A 16427-nucleotide genomic window follows, 5' to 3' on the forward strand; every position below is an offset into this window, starting at 1 on the left:
TAGCACGACCTAAGCACACTATGGATTAGTATGGTTTGTACAGAAGAAACCAAGGTACACACAGTGAAAGGAAGAACTGAGCTAGGTGGAGCTCAGTCTATTCTACGGCTTTAGCATGACCATGTTATCCTGGTTGTATTGACATCTGACCTAGGTAAAACCATCTCACTTGGTTTAAGCAGTGAGGGGGGTGTTGAAGGATAAGCATTATCTTTCAGGAATATGATTCCTAGGAGGACTCTACATGGAGGAGTAAGAGTCCTACTAGGATTGTGCTACACGGAACCTATAAAAGCTCATAACATCACCTATGGAGAGGTAACACAACTTTGATTCCCGAATACACAGAGCTTTTTGTCTATTTGTCTGTTTTGCTGACTTAGGCATCGGAGAGGTATCCGACACACACCCGCCAGCTAGCTCACGTTTGTGTTTTCAAGGAGTAAAGCAACGTCGTACGGAGGAGCGCAGACTTGATCAACAGGATTATACGAGAAGGTTTATTTCTTTCCCGTACAATTGGCGCCGTCTGTGGGAATATCAGACAACGAACAAAACCTCTTGATCAAGTTTCCCTCTCTAATTGAATGGCGCACAATGAAGATTTGCCGCAGTCTACCATCGACGGACAAACCCCAGAAGGGGGTGGAAGGTGCGAAGGATTGCCCTTTATCCCTCGCATGGCAGACTTAGAGCCCCAACGACAGAATCCCCGGAGGGATACGAGGGGGAGGTGGAACAATATCCCCCGTCGCTCTCGCTCACAAAGCCCTGAAAGGCAAAGGTGAAGAATCGACCCTCAAGCTTTGGAGGTTCACGTAAAAGAGCAAGATGAACTAATAAAGAAGATGGTGGCGGACATGGAGGCCATAAAGCGCCAGATCAAGGGAAAAAGGGTGGCGACAGGAGAGGGGCGCAAAGGCAGTATGCCTCCTCACCACTCGGAAGATCGTGGTAGGCATACCACGCCATCGTAAGTAGAGAATAGAAGCCTCAGGACAGGCGACACTCAATCAAGGACTTCCAGAACTCGTTACTCCAGGTCTGAGAGAACGAGATCATTGAGGTCTTACACTGAGGGAAGTACCTATCGGCCCTCACATACGCACCAGACATTATCTAGGCAAATGGAGTTGCCTAGATCGTCCGATTTACGGATTGTGCTTGAAGAAAGGGCACGATGAAAGGAGGATGCCAGGGCACGCGACCCGCATAGAGTTTTAGCCCTTCAACGGTTGGCTCCTCGGATGCATGGAAGCGTCGTGGTTGGAATGCCAATACCGCACCTTGCCTACGAACCAACAGATAAAGCATTGGGAAGACTATATAGCTCGCTGTTCGTTCCGGCAATTGAGAACACACCATTACCCTCAGGCTTCATCCAGCCTAAATTTACCACATACAAAGGAGAGACAGACCCTTACATGCACCTAAGCCACTTTCGCCAGGTCATGGCAGTATACCGGTGGAACGAAGCTTTGATGTGCATTCTATTCCCATCCAGCCTTGGCGACCTAGGTTTAACCTGGTTCAAAAGGCTACCAGAAGGTAGCATAGCCTCCTGGGCGCAATTAGCGGAGGCGTTCGTGACAAGATTTAGAACGAACACCAAGACGCCAGTGGAGATTGATCAGCTACTCTCCATTGACATGGGCGACAAAGAAACATTGAGATCCTACAATAGTCACTACTGGGAGACGTTCAACGAGATAGTGGACTTCCCTACCAATCTCGCTATCACACAATACAAAAGAGGACTTCTAGTCGGAAACAGATTAAGGGATTCGATTACTATGACTCCACCCCTCACGATGGAAGCCTTGATGGAGAGAGTGCACCAACATATTCGGGTGGAGGAGGATGGCGCCCGTGCCAAGGCAAAATCTGGTGCAACAGTAACACCAGACAAGAAGGCTACGGCGAAGGTCAATACGGTAGAACGTCAAAGCAAGAATGGACGAGGTAGGCGAGACAACGAAGAGAACCGAGATAAAAGATGGTTGAGAATCCGCACTGCCATTACCACGGTATTCAAGAAACCAATCTACCGAACTCTCAGTGAGATACGCGATGAACCTTTTGTCAAATGGCCAGCTAAATTGGGAGAGGCACAGAAGGACTACGACGAAAGATCTCGGTGCACGTTCCATAAGGAAAAGGGGCACCGCACTGAAAACTGCATGCCGTTGAGACAGCATCTGGAGGAATTAGTGGCAATTGGTCACCTAGACCGGTACATAGAAAGAGGGACGCAGCCGGCCCCCCAAAACCACGACCACCCAGACGGAACACCGAACGACGCCCCACCTTAAGGCGTGATAAACGTAATACATGGGGTATTCGAGCCTGAGCGAGTATGTGAGCTTAGGGGCATGATAAAGAAGGCTGAGCACTTAAGGGAGGTATTAAGTGCGCAACCAACCATTAAAAAGAGGAAAACAGAGGCCACGAATGTCATGTCTTTTTCAGACAAGGACTTGGAAAGGATATATTGCCCTCACAACGATGCACTGGTCATCACTCTTCGCATCAAGGATTACGACATCAAGCGAATTTTGATTGTCCAAGGAAGTTCATGTGAGATAATGTACTACAAAACTTTCAAACAATTGAAATTGAAGGACAAAGACTTGGCACTCGCCGTATCTCCCCTGATCGGGTTCAACTCAATGCCAGAATGGCCAGTCGGCAAGATAATCCTCCCAGTCAGAGCTGGAAGCATGACTAAACAAGTGGAATTCTGGGTATTAAAAGTACCCTCCACTTACAACATAATCTTGAGAAGGACATGGCTGCACGCCATGAGAGCGGTAGCGTCAACATACTATCAAGTCATGCGGTTCGCCAATGAAGTCGGAGTAATTGAAGAGGTCTATGGAGACCAAATTATGTCCAAACAATGCTTCGTCACAGTAAATGGCAGCCAATCTGCCAAGGGGTTTGTTCAGATGGTAGAAGACCCCGAAAATAATGAATTGTTTGCGGATGTTGGCAAAGCCGCTGAACAGAAGGCAGTGGAAGACTTGGTACAAGTAAGAATAGATGAAAAGAACCCGGATAAGTTCTTTTTGCTTGGCTCATCTATGTCCAGCATTGAGAGAATAGAGGCCATGGAATTCTTAACCTCTAACATCGAAGTGTTTGCCTGGACGCCGTATGACATGCCTGGCATTGACCCAAGCTTCATCTGTCACCAATTGAATGTCCACCCAACTGCCAGACCAATTATACAGCGCACTCGCAGATCGACACTCCACCATGTCGAGATAGTGGCAGAGGAAGTAGAAAACCTGCTAGAAGCAGGAGCTATCATAGAGGTGCACTACCCCAAATGGATCTCCAATACAGTGGTAGTGCCTAAGAAGAATGGAAAATGGCGTGTCTGTGTGGACTACAAAATGGTCAACAAGGCATTCCCAAAAGACAGCTTTCCTCTTCCACGGATAGACCAACTGGTAGATTTGACGGCAGGACACAACCGTCTTAGCTTCCTCGATGCGTACAGAGGCTACTATCAGATCACTTTGTATGAACCAGACCAGGAGGTCACATCTTTTACAACGCCAAGAGAACTGTACTGCTACAAGGTCATGCCCTTTGGCCTAAAGAACGCAGGGGCAACATTTCAATGGATGGTCACCAAGATGTTCGAACCATTGTTAGTCAGAACAATGGAGGCTTACATTGACGACATGGTGGTCAAGAGCAAGGACAAGAGTGACCATCTCAAAGGACCTAGGCGAGATGTTTCAGATCCAGAAGAAACACAAGTTACGCCTTAATGCATCTGAGTGTGCGTTCGGCGTAGGATCTGGCAAATTCCTAGGCTTCCTGGTAACCAACCGTGGCATCGAGGCAGACCCTTCTCAGATCAAAGCAATCTAGGATCTAGAGAGGCCCAACTCAGTAAAAGAAGTACAGCATCTCACCGGCATGGCAGCCGCGCTAAACCGGTTCATAAGTCGGTCGCCAGACGGATGTCGACCATTCTTTCAAGCATTGAAGGCCAAGTTTCAGTGGGATGAAGAATGTGACCGTGCCCTTGAAAGTTTGAAAGAATACCTGTCTTCTCCACCGCTGCTAGTGACCCCGATACCTGAAGAAGAACTATTTTTGTGCCTGGTAGTCTCACAGCACGCAATTAGCGCAATGTTGGTTCGAGTGGAAGGAATCCAACATCTACCCATTTTTATGTCAGTAAGACATTGCTGGGCACCGAAACCAGGTGCTTACCATTGGAAAAATTGGCCTTAGCCTTGATGATGGCATCAAGGAAGTTGTCGCACTACTTTCACGCCCATACCATAATCGTCCTCACAGCTTTCCCATTAAAAGCTCTGTTTGAGAGGGCGAACTTTTCTGGGCGAATCTTGAAGTGGGCAGTATAGCTGGGACATTTTGACATCAAGTTCCAACCCAGAACCATGATAAAAGCGCAAGCCTTGGCAGACTTTGTCGCAGAATTCACCCCAGGAAGTCATCATATCTGCCCAGTCGACCTAACTGATACAACCGAACTGGGGTTAGAAGTTGATGCCGGAATAGCGCAACCCCTGGTGCAGGATACCCAGTCAGACCCTAGGGCAGACCAAAGTAAAGTAAGGGAGAAAGAAGCAAACCATGCTACACCAAGTGAAGATTCACCAGCAAACCAAGACTTGGTACAATCAGATAATGAGGGGCAAACAACAAGCATGGACTTGGAAGAAAACACTAGCAACACTCAGGACCCCAAGGCATCATCCGATCCCTCTACCTGCTGGCAGTTATTCGTAGGAGAGATGTGGAAGCTCTTTGTGGATGGAGCATCCAACAGGCACAGAGCAGGACTCGGCATAGTCCTCATCTCACCAGATGGCCTAATAGTGGAACAAGCAGTCAACCTTGGCTTCCCAGCATCAAACAATGAGGCGGAATATGAAACACTTTTAGCAGGACTGAAATCAGCATCCTACATGAAGGCCACCGAGCTAATGGTTTACAGTGACTCACAGCTGGTGGTAAACCAAATTTCAAGTGACTACGAGGCAAAAGACGATAGGATGGCTAATTACCAAGAATTAGTCAGAAAAGAGATCAAGAAATTTGAAGTAGTTCGGATAGAACAGATTGGTAGGGAAGAGAACAGTAGAGCGGACGAACTAGCAGGCTTTGCTTCAATGGCAGATACATCTGTCCCACATCCGTTACTGATTGACTACTTACCAAGACCAAGCATTGAAGAACCTGAAGTAGAAGAAGTATGTTGCGCCGAACTAGGCCCTTCATGGATGGATCCCATCATAGCATTCTTAAAAGACGACATCCTACCGGAAGAGAAGAAAGAGGCCAACAAAATAAGAGCAAAGCCGCAGCGATTTTGGCTCTCCCCATCAATGGCCTTGTACAAGAAATCCTTCACAGGACCTTATCTAAAGTGTGTCCATCCCAGCAAAGTTGAAGCATTCTTGTTCGAGATACACGAAGGCGTATGCGGAAGCCACCAAGGAGGAAGATCATTAGCTTACAGAGCCATTTCGCAAGGTCATTGGTGGCCATACATGCAAGCAGATTCAGAGAAGTATGTAAAGAGGTGCGAGAAATGTCAGAAGTTCACACACCAAATACATCAGCCAGCCAGAGAACTTCTACTATTAACTAGCCCATGGCCCTTCGCAATGTGGGGCTTGGACATAGTAGGGCCACTCCCAACAGCACCCGGCAATAGGAAGTTCTTTCTAGCAGCAACAGACTACTTCACAAAATGGGTGGAGGTAGAAGCATTAGCATCAATAAAGGAGAAAGATGTAAAGAAGTTCGTTTGGCAGAATATCATACTCGGTTCGGCATACAAAAAGCTCTAATATCAGACAATGGCACCCAGTTCGGGGGCAAAATTTTTAGAGGCTTTTGTGAAGAGTACAAGATAGAGTTCTACAATTCTACACCGGCTTACCCCCAAGCAAACGGCCAAACAGAAGCATCAAACAAAGTTGTCTTAGACGGATTGAAGAAAAGGCTAGAAAAAGCAAAGGGCAAGTGGGCTGAAGAGCTCCCTCATATTTTATGGGCTTACCGTACCACACCTCGTCGATCTACTGGGGAAACACCTTTCTCCTTGGCCTATGGCATGGAAGTAGTAATCCCATTGGAAGTCAGCCTCCCTACAATCAGAAGTGAAAATTTTGATCCAGACCTAAATGGAGAAGCCATCACCTTGGAGCTCGACCTTGGGGAAGAAAGAAGAGAAAGAGCACTGGTTCACATCGTCTCATACCAACAAGAGTTATCAAGGAAATACAACAAGACAGTGCATCCAAGATAGTTCAAGATTGGAGATTGGGTACTTCGCAAAGTAATGGAAAACACTTTGGTACTCGGAGATGACAAGTTAAGGCCCAATTGGGAAGGACCATACAAAGTAGTTGGATTAGCAGGAAAAGGGACATACCACTTGGAAGATGAAGACATCAAAGCCATTCCAAGGCCGTGGAACACTGCCAATCTCAAGTTATTTTATTTTTAACTTTTCTTCCAAATATTTGTAGTTTTTTCCTTTCTCAATAAAGCAAGCGGTTTCTTTTCAGTATAGTTATTTCCTCTGTAAAAGATTATTTTACTGAGTTAGGAAAATTGAAAGCATAATTGGCTGGAATAACCAACTGTGCACCCCTCCTATGCCCAGGATAAGGATCCAGGCTGCAGGACGTTTGGCTGGAAAAACCAAACACTTTACTCTAAGTTGGCTGGAAAAACCAACTTAGAGGTTGGCTGGAATAGCCAACGCCCCTCCTAAGCCCATGATAAAGATCCAGGCTGCAGGACGTTTGGCTAGAAAAATCAAACACTTTACTCTAGGTTGGCTGGAAAAACCAACTTAGAGGTTGGCTGTAATAACTAACACCTCTTCTAAGCCCAGGATAAGGATCCAGGCTGCAAGACGTTTGGCTGGAAAAATCAAACACTTTACTCTAAGTCGGCTGGAAAAACCAACTTAGAGGTTGGCTGGAATAACCAACACCCCTCCTAAGCCCAGGATAAGGATCCAGGCTGCAGGACGTTTGGCTGGAAAAACCAAACACTTTACTCTAGGTTGGTTGGAAAAACCAACTTAGAGGTTGGCTGGAATAACCAACACCCCTCCTAAGCCCATGATAAGGATCCAGGCTGTAGGAAGTTTGGCTGGAAAAATCAACACTTAGTCCTCTTTAGCCAAGATAAAGTTTCGGGCTGAAGAGTGGTTGGCTAGAAAAACCAACACTTAGTCCTCTTCAGCCGAGATAAGGATTCAGGCCGAAGAGTGGTTGGCTAGAAAAACCAATAGTTTTTACTCTTCAACCGAGATAAGGATCTAGGCTGAAGAGTGGTTGGCTTGAAAAACCAACACTTTCTACTCTTCAACCGAGATAAGGATCTAGGCTGAAGAGTGGTTGGCTGGAAAAACCAACACTTATTGTTCTTTAGCCGAGATAATAATCTAGGCTGAAGAGCTTGGAAACTATGGCTTGATAGATTGGAAAGCTCTATGGCTTGATAGATTGGAAAGCTAAAGACCGGGATAAAGTATCTCGGCAAGAGAAGGTTATACTTCATTCAGATTACAGTTAGAAAGCAAGTACCAGCATGAAAGTAAATCGAGATAACAGTTGGAACAAAAGAGGATTTCATTAAATGCAAATTGAATACATAAGGTGGGACCTCAGCCCGGTTACAACTTCTTGTCCAAAAACAAAAAGACGAAAATACAGAGATTAAGCAAAAAGGTCATCTATTTCTGCGTCAAGATCACCTCGGAGCCCGGCCTCATCTGGTAGCCTGGTCTCATCTGGTAGTTCGGTCGTCAGATCTTTGACCAGTGGCTCCAACTGAGCTGATTGAACAGTAGGTTCATTAACAACCAGGGTATTGTTTGGCTCGGTCTCTTCTTCGTCGTCATTAGCCTGAAGAAATTGTTGTTGAATGGCAGCAGCGTACTCCGTCATCGAAGCCAGGATAAAATGCGGGGGAGGGTTGAAGACCTTGGTCTTTGGTCCATGACCGAGCTGTGCCACGGCCGCCCTCTATCCGCATTTAAAGAATAAGTCTTTGGCCGCCTCGCATTGCTTAATATAAAGAGCCTCCCCTTCCTTGAAACCACGGTCCTCCGCATTTTCCAACTTCTTCTCAAGCTTGGTTATCTCGGTATTCTTTTTTCCCTCGAGCTTGGCGAGCTCGCGCAAATACTTGTCTTTTATCACGGCTGCAACCTTTTGCTTGTCCGCCTCAGTCGAGCTAACAAGACCGGTCAGACGACCATTCTCGGTTCGTAGCTCGGCCAGCTGCTTCCTGGCCTCTCCTAGCTCGGTAGTCTTTTCAGTTACTTCGGCCATAGCCTGCCTTGTTGTTTTTCGAAGCTCCAACACTCGCTTATGAGCGATATGGTTCTTCTGTATGGCCTACAAAAGGATGGAAAGAAACTTTTTAAGTACAACCGAGTAGAAAGTTGCAAGAATTTGAAAGATAAGCAAGAGAGCTACTTACCAGCACCATGGATTTTGTGGATGAGCGAAGTGCCTTTAGCTCGGTTAGGTGGTTGTGGTGCTCCATGTCAAGTGGAAGGCAAACACTTTTGGCAAAATTGAAGGCCATTAGTTGATCGTTTTCAGAGACCATTGAATCAGTATCCCGTATAGCACGGTTTTGAAAAGTGATTTTTAGAGCCCACTTGGAAGAGTTAGCTCGGTCAGAGCGCTCCGGTTGTGGGCTTGGTGGAGGAATGGTATCCTCTTCATCAACAAGGCGCGACTCGGTCGTGGAAGTCCGAGCACGCTTGTTTGGACGAGATGAAGAGGATTGATGCGTCGGTAAGGCCACCGCAGTCTCTTGGGGTTGGCTTACTGGTGGTACCTCGGCTTGGTTTGTTTCGGTCAAAAGGGCCCTCACAGCTCATTTTTTTGGCCATCTCTTGCTCAGCGGTTAAAGGGATCAATCTGATTTGGGGCATGTTTGGGTCCGGTTCAGGAGAGGCTTCCAGTAAGAAATCAGTTACCTTGGTCTTCCGTTTGCCACTATATCGGTAGCTCGGTCCAACTTTGGTTTGGATATCGCAGGGCGGGGCGAAGTATATTCAAGTTGGGGTAGCTGTATTGGGACTTGAGGAAGTTTAAATCTGCATAAAAGAAGACAACAGTTAGAGCGGTTTAAGATGGGAAAACCGAAGTAAAGAAAGGCGTAGTATGAAACTGAGGTAACTCTACCGGCTACACCATTGTTCCAATTTATTCTGTCACCTGGGATCTGGGCCTGTTGGTCCTCAAAATTTTCAAATACCCAGAGTAAGTCATCATCATTTACGTCTTTATTCGGGGTATCCTTTATTATTTTTTCACGCTGGCGTCTTATTCTTAAATAATAGACCCATCCATCTTCGGCGGAGCCTATAGAATATTGATGGAAGATCTCGGCTAAACCGAGATTAAGGCCAGCTCGGCGGTTTAGCTCGACAATTCCATTTATTATACGGTAAGAATTGGTGAAAAGTTGGGTTGGGCAAAGGTTGGCCTGCCTAAGGAATTCACAGAGAAGAGGCTGTACAGAGAATCTTAGTCCGGTCTCTACTATGGATAGCAGGGTAAAGGGAACGAAACCGTGTTTTTCCCATGGTATGATATCTAGGTCGGCTAGGGAAAGATGAACATCATCAGGGATGTTATAATCTTTTCGAAATTCGGCCATGGCACCTGGTGAGTTAACTAAGAACCTATACTTTCCCATTTGTGGTTTAAGTTATGAATAAATTAAACTGGAGTGTTAGCTCGGTCGAAGAATGATGTTGAGTAGCTCGGTTGAGCGCTCAAAGGAGTGGCTGGTCAACCTAAGTCTGCAAAGCGAAAAAAAAAGGTGTTAAGCACAGATCGTTGGACCGTGCTAAAAAGAAATAAAGGAAAAATAAATGAAGTCCTAGCTCGGCTATGCGAGATACTGCGGGTCTTAGCTTGGTTTGAGCAAGGTGTTTGTTAGCCCGGTTGAGCCTCTAGGGGCAGCGTTCTTAGTTCGGTCTGGACTAAGAGGGCTGGTTTAGCCCCAAGCTGTAGCTCGGTCGTGGTTAAGGCATTCAAGCATACTATTGCGCATACCTTGTACGGTTCGATAGCTCGGCTAAATTGAATAAAACGATGGTTTGACTTGTTGAAACTACTAGTATATTGCGAAGTGTTAGTTCGGTTGGTTAGTCTGGCCAGACTGACATCAACCACAAACAACTTCCTAGTTCGGTTACATGGTGATTTTGAATCAAATACAATGCTCTGCAGATTATTTCGTAAATACAAATGGTTCTTACAAGGTTCTTTCCCAGCAAACACAATGCAGAACAAAAAATAGGAAACATGCGTTTTGCAAAAACACAAAAAATATGTTGCGGATTAAACAAATGCGAAAATAAGAAAAATAGAACAGATCTGTGTAGCTTACCAGATGAAGAGGAAGGAACTGGAAATTAGAAACAGCACTGGAGGGATTCACAAGCTTTGCAGTTGCAAGTTTGAGGAGCAATGGAAGATCAGAAGCAAGGGAGAGAGAGAAGGTGAATAGTGCAAGTGAAGTAAAGGATCCGAAAACAGAAGGGTTTTGTTTGGTGTAGAGGAAAGGATAAAAAGAGCGGGACTGTTTCAATTTTGCGAGATACGAAGACGGCGTGACAGTTGCATTGGGCCAATCAGAGTGTGCCACGTATCCTTGAAATAAGAAGCGATTCAGTTGCTGTGATTGAAGAGACGTTTTGACTGGGCAGATAGAGCCCGGTGTGAATTTAGCTCTGCTATAAAGCTAAAGAATTTAGCTCGGTTGGTAGGCTAAAGCTTTTTTTTTTTAGCTCGGCTGGTAACAGGTAATCCTTATCATGCTGTACAGATGGAATTAAGGGGCAATTGAGAGGGTAATTTATATATAAATTGGGCTGAGCTGGGTAATGGGCCGCTGAGGGCCACAGTAAGAAGGGTGGAGTAAAAGGGCCTTGGTATTAGCTCGGTCCAAGAGTGTCTTGAAGTTAGCCCAGTCTTAGAAAGCCTTATTGTTATCCCGGTCCAGGAGAGATTTGCGGATAGCCCAGTCACCACACTCAAAGTTAGCCCAGTCGTGGCATAATGCAGTTAGCTCGGTCAGACCTAGCCATTCGTTAGCACGGCCTAAGCACACTATGGATTACTATGGTTTGTGCAGAAGAAACCAAGGTACACGCAGTGAAAGGAAGAACCGAGCTAGGTGGAGCTCGGTCTATTCTACGGCTTTAGCATGGCCATGTTATCCCGGTTGTATTGACATCCGACCTAGGTAAAACCATCTCACTTGGTTTAAGTAGTGAGGGGGGTGTTGAAGGATAAGCATTATCTTTCAGGAATATGATTCCTAGGAGGACTCTACATGGAGGAGTAAGAGTCCTACTAAGATTGTGCCACGCGGAACCTATAAAAGCTCATAACATCACCTATGGAGAGGTAACACAACTTTGATTCCCGAATACACAGAGCTTTTTGTTTATTTGTCTGTTTTGCTGACTTAGGCATCGGAGAGGTATCCGGCACACACCCGCCGGCTAGCTCACGTTTGTATTTTCAGGGAGTAAAGCGACGTCGTATGAAGGAGCGCAGACTTGATCAACAGGATTATACGAGAAGGTTTATTTCTTTCCCGTACAGCTTCCAATTCTGTAAGAGCCATACGATGCCGTTGTCATCATGATCATCACCTTCATTAATTATCTTGATCGTTTTGTCTTATTATATATATGTTCATATATCATTTGTAATTGGTACTGTGGTCAAATTATACAGAGAGGTAAATTTTATTATTTATCATCAATTTGATTTTTTGTTCTTCTTTTAAGGTTATGGGGTTGAAAATGTAATTATAGGGCTGGTTTCGCATAGACTATATAATCCATCTTTTTATCTTTTTATCTTTTTTTCATCACATCATCTCTCTACTTTTTTGCACATCTTTTCGTAAAAAGACAAAAAGTACACTTTTTTAAGACACCCCAAACCAACCCATAATGTCTTTGGAAATGGTAAATCTCTCCAATAAGAGGAGAAGAATTATTCAGTTTTCAAAGGAGACATTGACAAGCTTGTGCTAGGGAAGGTGTCATAACTTGTCAATACCATTAATAATTGAAGTAATGCTACATGAAATTTGGGATTAAAAAAAAAAAAAAAAAACTAAAACTAAAACACCCAATCATATTTTTTATTTTTTTTATATATCTTTTTGTAAAAAATAAAAAAAGTTAATTAAAATAGTCTATTCCCCAAAACAAGCTCAATACATTGGCCTAAATAAGTGATATTTTTTTGAATTACAATTTATAATTTTTTCAATTTATTTGAAACTCTTAAATAATTATAGACAAATTAGTCCATCTCTTTTAACTTTTGAAGGCATCATAGATATTTTCACAATTAAAAAAGGGGTTGGCTTCCTTCCAATTCGATCATGGACTGGAGTGTATTGTTGGGTTCGTAGGAATCCACCACGGATTTCGTTACGATAATATGAACCGCTTAATGTGTAGAACTCGCCAAGTATTATATATCTGTAAAAAAATTACATTGATAGGATATCAATAACTACGTGATCAAATCAGTTTTATATAAAAAAATAAACAATGAAAAAATAAACGGTTGATAGAAATCTGATCCGATGAGATAACTATCGATATCCGATCAACGTGATTTTTTGCAGGCATATAGTACTCGACGAGTTCTACACATTGAACGGTTCGAATTATTAAAATGGGATCCGTAATGGACTCCTACAGACCTAACAGTAGGCCAACCCATTAAAAAATTGTGTGGAAACTTATCTAACCAAATATATTTTACTTTTTTAACTGAATATGAAAAGTTTCACTAAAATGATTTTTAATTTATTTCAAATCTATTAACCTAATAATCATTAAAACTAACTTATAAATGATATCAAACATAATAATATACATAATACTTACATGAAATTTTTACTAAAAAAATTCAGAATTTAAATGTATATAAATTTAAATTTAGTGTTGTATAAACTACACTCTAGTGAATTTGCATATTTTAATTTTGAGTAGTTTTCTAAAATAAAAAAAAAATCTTAAATATGAAGCGTTGCTATCAATGTTGGTTGCTTAGAGTGTATCGGATGGCATTTATTTAATTGGGCCATGTTACAATTCGATGAGCCCATTTAGACTATTGAAGTGTGTTTGTGGTTCATTATCCCAAATCCTCCATAAATAAGGCCTACATAATTAATTAATTATTAAATCGATTTATTTATTTTGTTTAGTTTCAACAATACAAAAATAAAAAATGTTAAAGGTTCCAAAAATTCTATCAAAAGTTTTATTAAATGTCTCACATGGGTGTGGAACCCATTGTCCCACACCCATGTGAGACATTTGATAAAATATTTAGAATCTCTAGTATTACTCATACAAAAATGTTTTGGAACTCTAATTTGTGAGCTCTAATAACTCTAATAGAGGGGTGGACTCCACTATAATGTGATGTTTTGACCCTTTTTTTTTTTTTTTTTTGAGATATTAGTCCAGTAAAACTCTATTTAAAGCTCTACTTTTAAAGATATCAATCACTGCTAGTTGGACCATAAGTTTGGGTGACGTGATGTGATTCCACCGACCTAAATAAAAATCATATTATAAAGCCATCTAGCATGTGACTTGGGCTATTAAATTAAAATAGTCATAAAAATATAAAATATGTTAAAAAATTAATAAGATAAATTGTCATATTTAAATTATAATTATTTTTTTTTTCACTTACAAAAGTGGGGGAAAAAAAAAAAAAGAGAAGACAAAAAGTCCATTCTAAACGAGACTGTTTAACCCCAGAAGCAGACTTTTTAGTTTTTTTTTTAATTTTTTTAAAAAGATGTGTAAAAAATTGGAGAGGTGATATGACTTAAAATAAGTTAAAAGTTGGCTTTTAACTTTAAGCCAAGTTCTCAAATTGAGCCAAAATAGCCAAAAAAAAATCTAAAAATTAACTCATATTTTAAACGAAACCAATATATATATTATTTTCTCTAAAAAAATATTGTTGGATAAGATAGTAAATTTAATTATATTTTTGTCTCCAAATATAAATAGTGTGAAGTAATATTTTAATATCACCAAATAACTCTCTCTTATAAGTGATACCAGTGGGCCCACAAGAGGGTCCGGCCCACGACTCAATACTAAGCCCACAGACTCTACTGATACCGGTAGGCTCGCAAGAGGGTCCGGCCCACGACTCAGGACCCAGCCCACGAAGCCTAGTAACCTTGAGAAACCAATGATGGACCAAGACCAATAGCATTCAAACACTTGTCCAGTAGGGAATCAGCCATGTAGGTTGACAAAGATCTTGCAAAGTTATTGCACCCACACATCAACCATTAATGAGGCTCTTGTAGCATTAAATGCGACAACCCCTTCACGCCGGAGGATACAAACTCACCATGAGCGATGCAAGCTAGAATATAGACTTTCGACCAACAAGACAGTCTGGAATGGACAAGGAAATCATGAGCAAGGGATATAAGGAAGCTTCCGAGATACGTTAAAGGTCAAGTTCTTCATCTCCCTCTTCTCTCTCTACACAATCAATCTACTCTATCCTAACTCGATCGTCGAAGTGTCCGCCAAGGGATTACCTCCCCCCTTGGACCTTTTTGCAGGCACACTCTGTGGACTTCTAGGCCAGCAGACCTGTTAAAAGCGTGGATTAGCCCGATCCATCCTTCGTTGGAACTGCAACATTATCAATTGGCGCTGTCTGTGAAAAACTCCAACTCTGGTCGACAGTTGTGTTCATTGTCACTGGAGGGAACCCCGTCATCACCTCTCTCCTACGTCAGGGTAGATAGTAATGACCAAATCCATGGCTTCCCAACACAATGCTAGTGACCCTAAAGTTGAGTCCTCTAACCCGAATAACACGCCTCCGTATTTCGCAAAACTTACCAACAGCATCAACCATCTAGCCGAACAAAACCAAGCCCTGATCAACGCTTTACTCCAACGCAATTTACCTATTCCTCCCCAACTACCATAAATAGTTCCCCCATACCCTGAACAAGCCCACAATCACCACCAACTCCCACCACAGGTGCCCTATAGAACATTTCCACCATTCGCCCCACACCTTTAACCGTTGAATCTTGATGGTCCGCACCCTCCTTCTTCAGCGGCTCGCAACTTCTACAAGAGGCGCCATTGCCTTTCCATAACCACCTTCCACCGCACCAAGCCGCCGCTCATGACGGTGAGGTTAGCAGTGTTTAACCCTCGATTCCTTCTTACGTGCCCTTGTCTGGGACGAGGAACTGAGAGCTATGAAGCTGCAGTTGTAAGGGGTCATGCAGGACATGCAACACAAAACTTCTTCTACCGTCAACTCTCCTTTTACCACTTCTATCAGAAATAAAGCTCTCTCCCCAAGTTCAAAATGTCATCGATTGACACTTTCGATGGTACCACCAATCCAGTCGACCATGTGGAAGCATATCAAACACTTATGATTCTCTATGCTTTCCCTGATGAAATCATGTGTCGCGCCTTCCTTGTCATATTGAAGAGGTCGACACGTCTATGGTTCAGCCATCTTCCTCCAGACTCTGTCACCTCCTTTTGCAAGCTTAGCGAATCCTTCTTGAGCCATTTCATTGGTGCTCAATGGCAGCGACATCCAATGACCCAACTGCTAAACATCCGACAGACGGAAGGGGAGTCACTGCGCAGCTTTGTCACTCGTTTCAATACCGAGGCCTTACAAGTGGAGAAAAATGATGAAAAGGACATTCTCACCGCTTTCATGGCAGGCTTGCACCCATCAGATTTCCTTTTCTCCCTTTCCAAAAATCCCCCGTTTGCCATGGCCACCCTTCTTGCCAAAGCCCAAAAATATATTAATGCCGAGGACTCCCTGGCAGCTCGCTAAGACTCTGTATCTAAAGATCCACCACCCAAGGACAAGAGAAAAGAACCTGAGCATAGGTCCTCACAATATAGACATTGACCCACCCAGTGTACAAACCGATTACTCGAGCAAACTGACTGGCACCTACCGCCCGCCTGGTTAGTTTGTACGATACACCTCTTTCAATTCACCCATGGAGCAAGTCTTGCACCAAATTCAATGAGACAAAATGGCCTCAACCATCCAGATCTCCCTCAAATCGGCGGGATCAATCTAAGTATTATCGTTTCCATCAAGGCCACGGCCATAACATCGAGGAATGTGTTAACCTTAAAGACCAGGTCGAGGATTTGATCCGTCGAGGGCGTCTCAGCCGATTTATGGCAGCCCGTCCCTAGCAAAGGCAAAAGATTGACCCCTCAGGGAATAACTGCCGACACACTCCTCCTCGACAACCTGCACAACCTAGGTGGAATGATGATTGGGTCCCATCACAACCCTAAA

The 16427-nt window shown here is 43.5% G+C and overlaps 1 protein-coding gene across 1 annotated transcript; it reads left to right on the plus strand.

Moving 5' to 3' along the window:
* The first annotated feature begins 15452 nt into the window (after positions 1-15452).
* Positions 15453-15944, plus strand: LOC145824346 (uncharacterized). Its single transcript, XM_082923986.1, has one exon. It carries the CDS (start codon positions 15453-15455, stop codon positions 15942-15944), a length of 492 nt encoding a protein of 163 aa, XP_082780112.1.
* The last annotated feature ends 483 nt before the right edge of the window (positions 15945-16427 follow it).

This window comes from Camellia sinensis, chromosome 4 (assembly GCF_055761805.1).
Source record: "Camellia sinensis isolate YWXY chromosome 4, ASM5576180v1, whole genome shotgun sequence".
Classification (NCBI taxonomy): Eukaryota; Viridiplantae; Streptophyta; class Magnoliopsida; order Ericales; family Theaceae; genus Camellia; species Camellia sinensis.

Excerpts from the sequence above, each read along its gene's own strand:
- LOC145824346 (XM_082923986.1), top strand. The coding sequence starts at position 15,453 with ATGTCATCGATTGACACTTTCGATGGTACCACCAATCCAGTCGACCAT.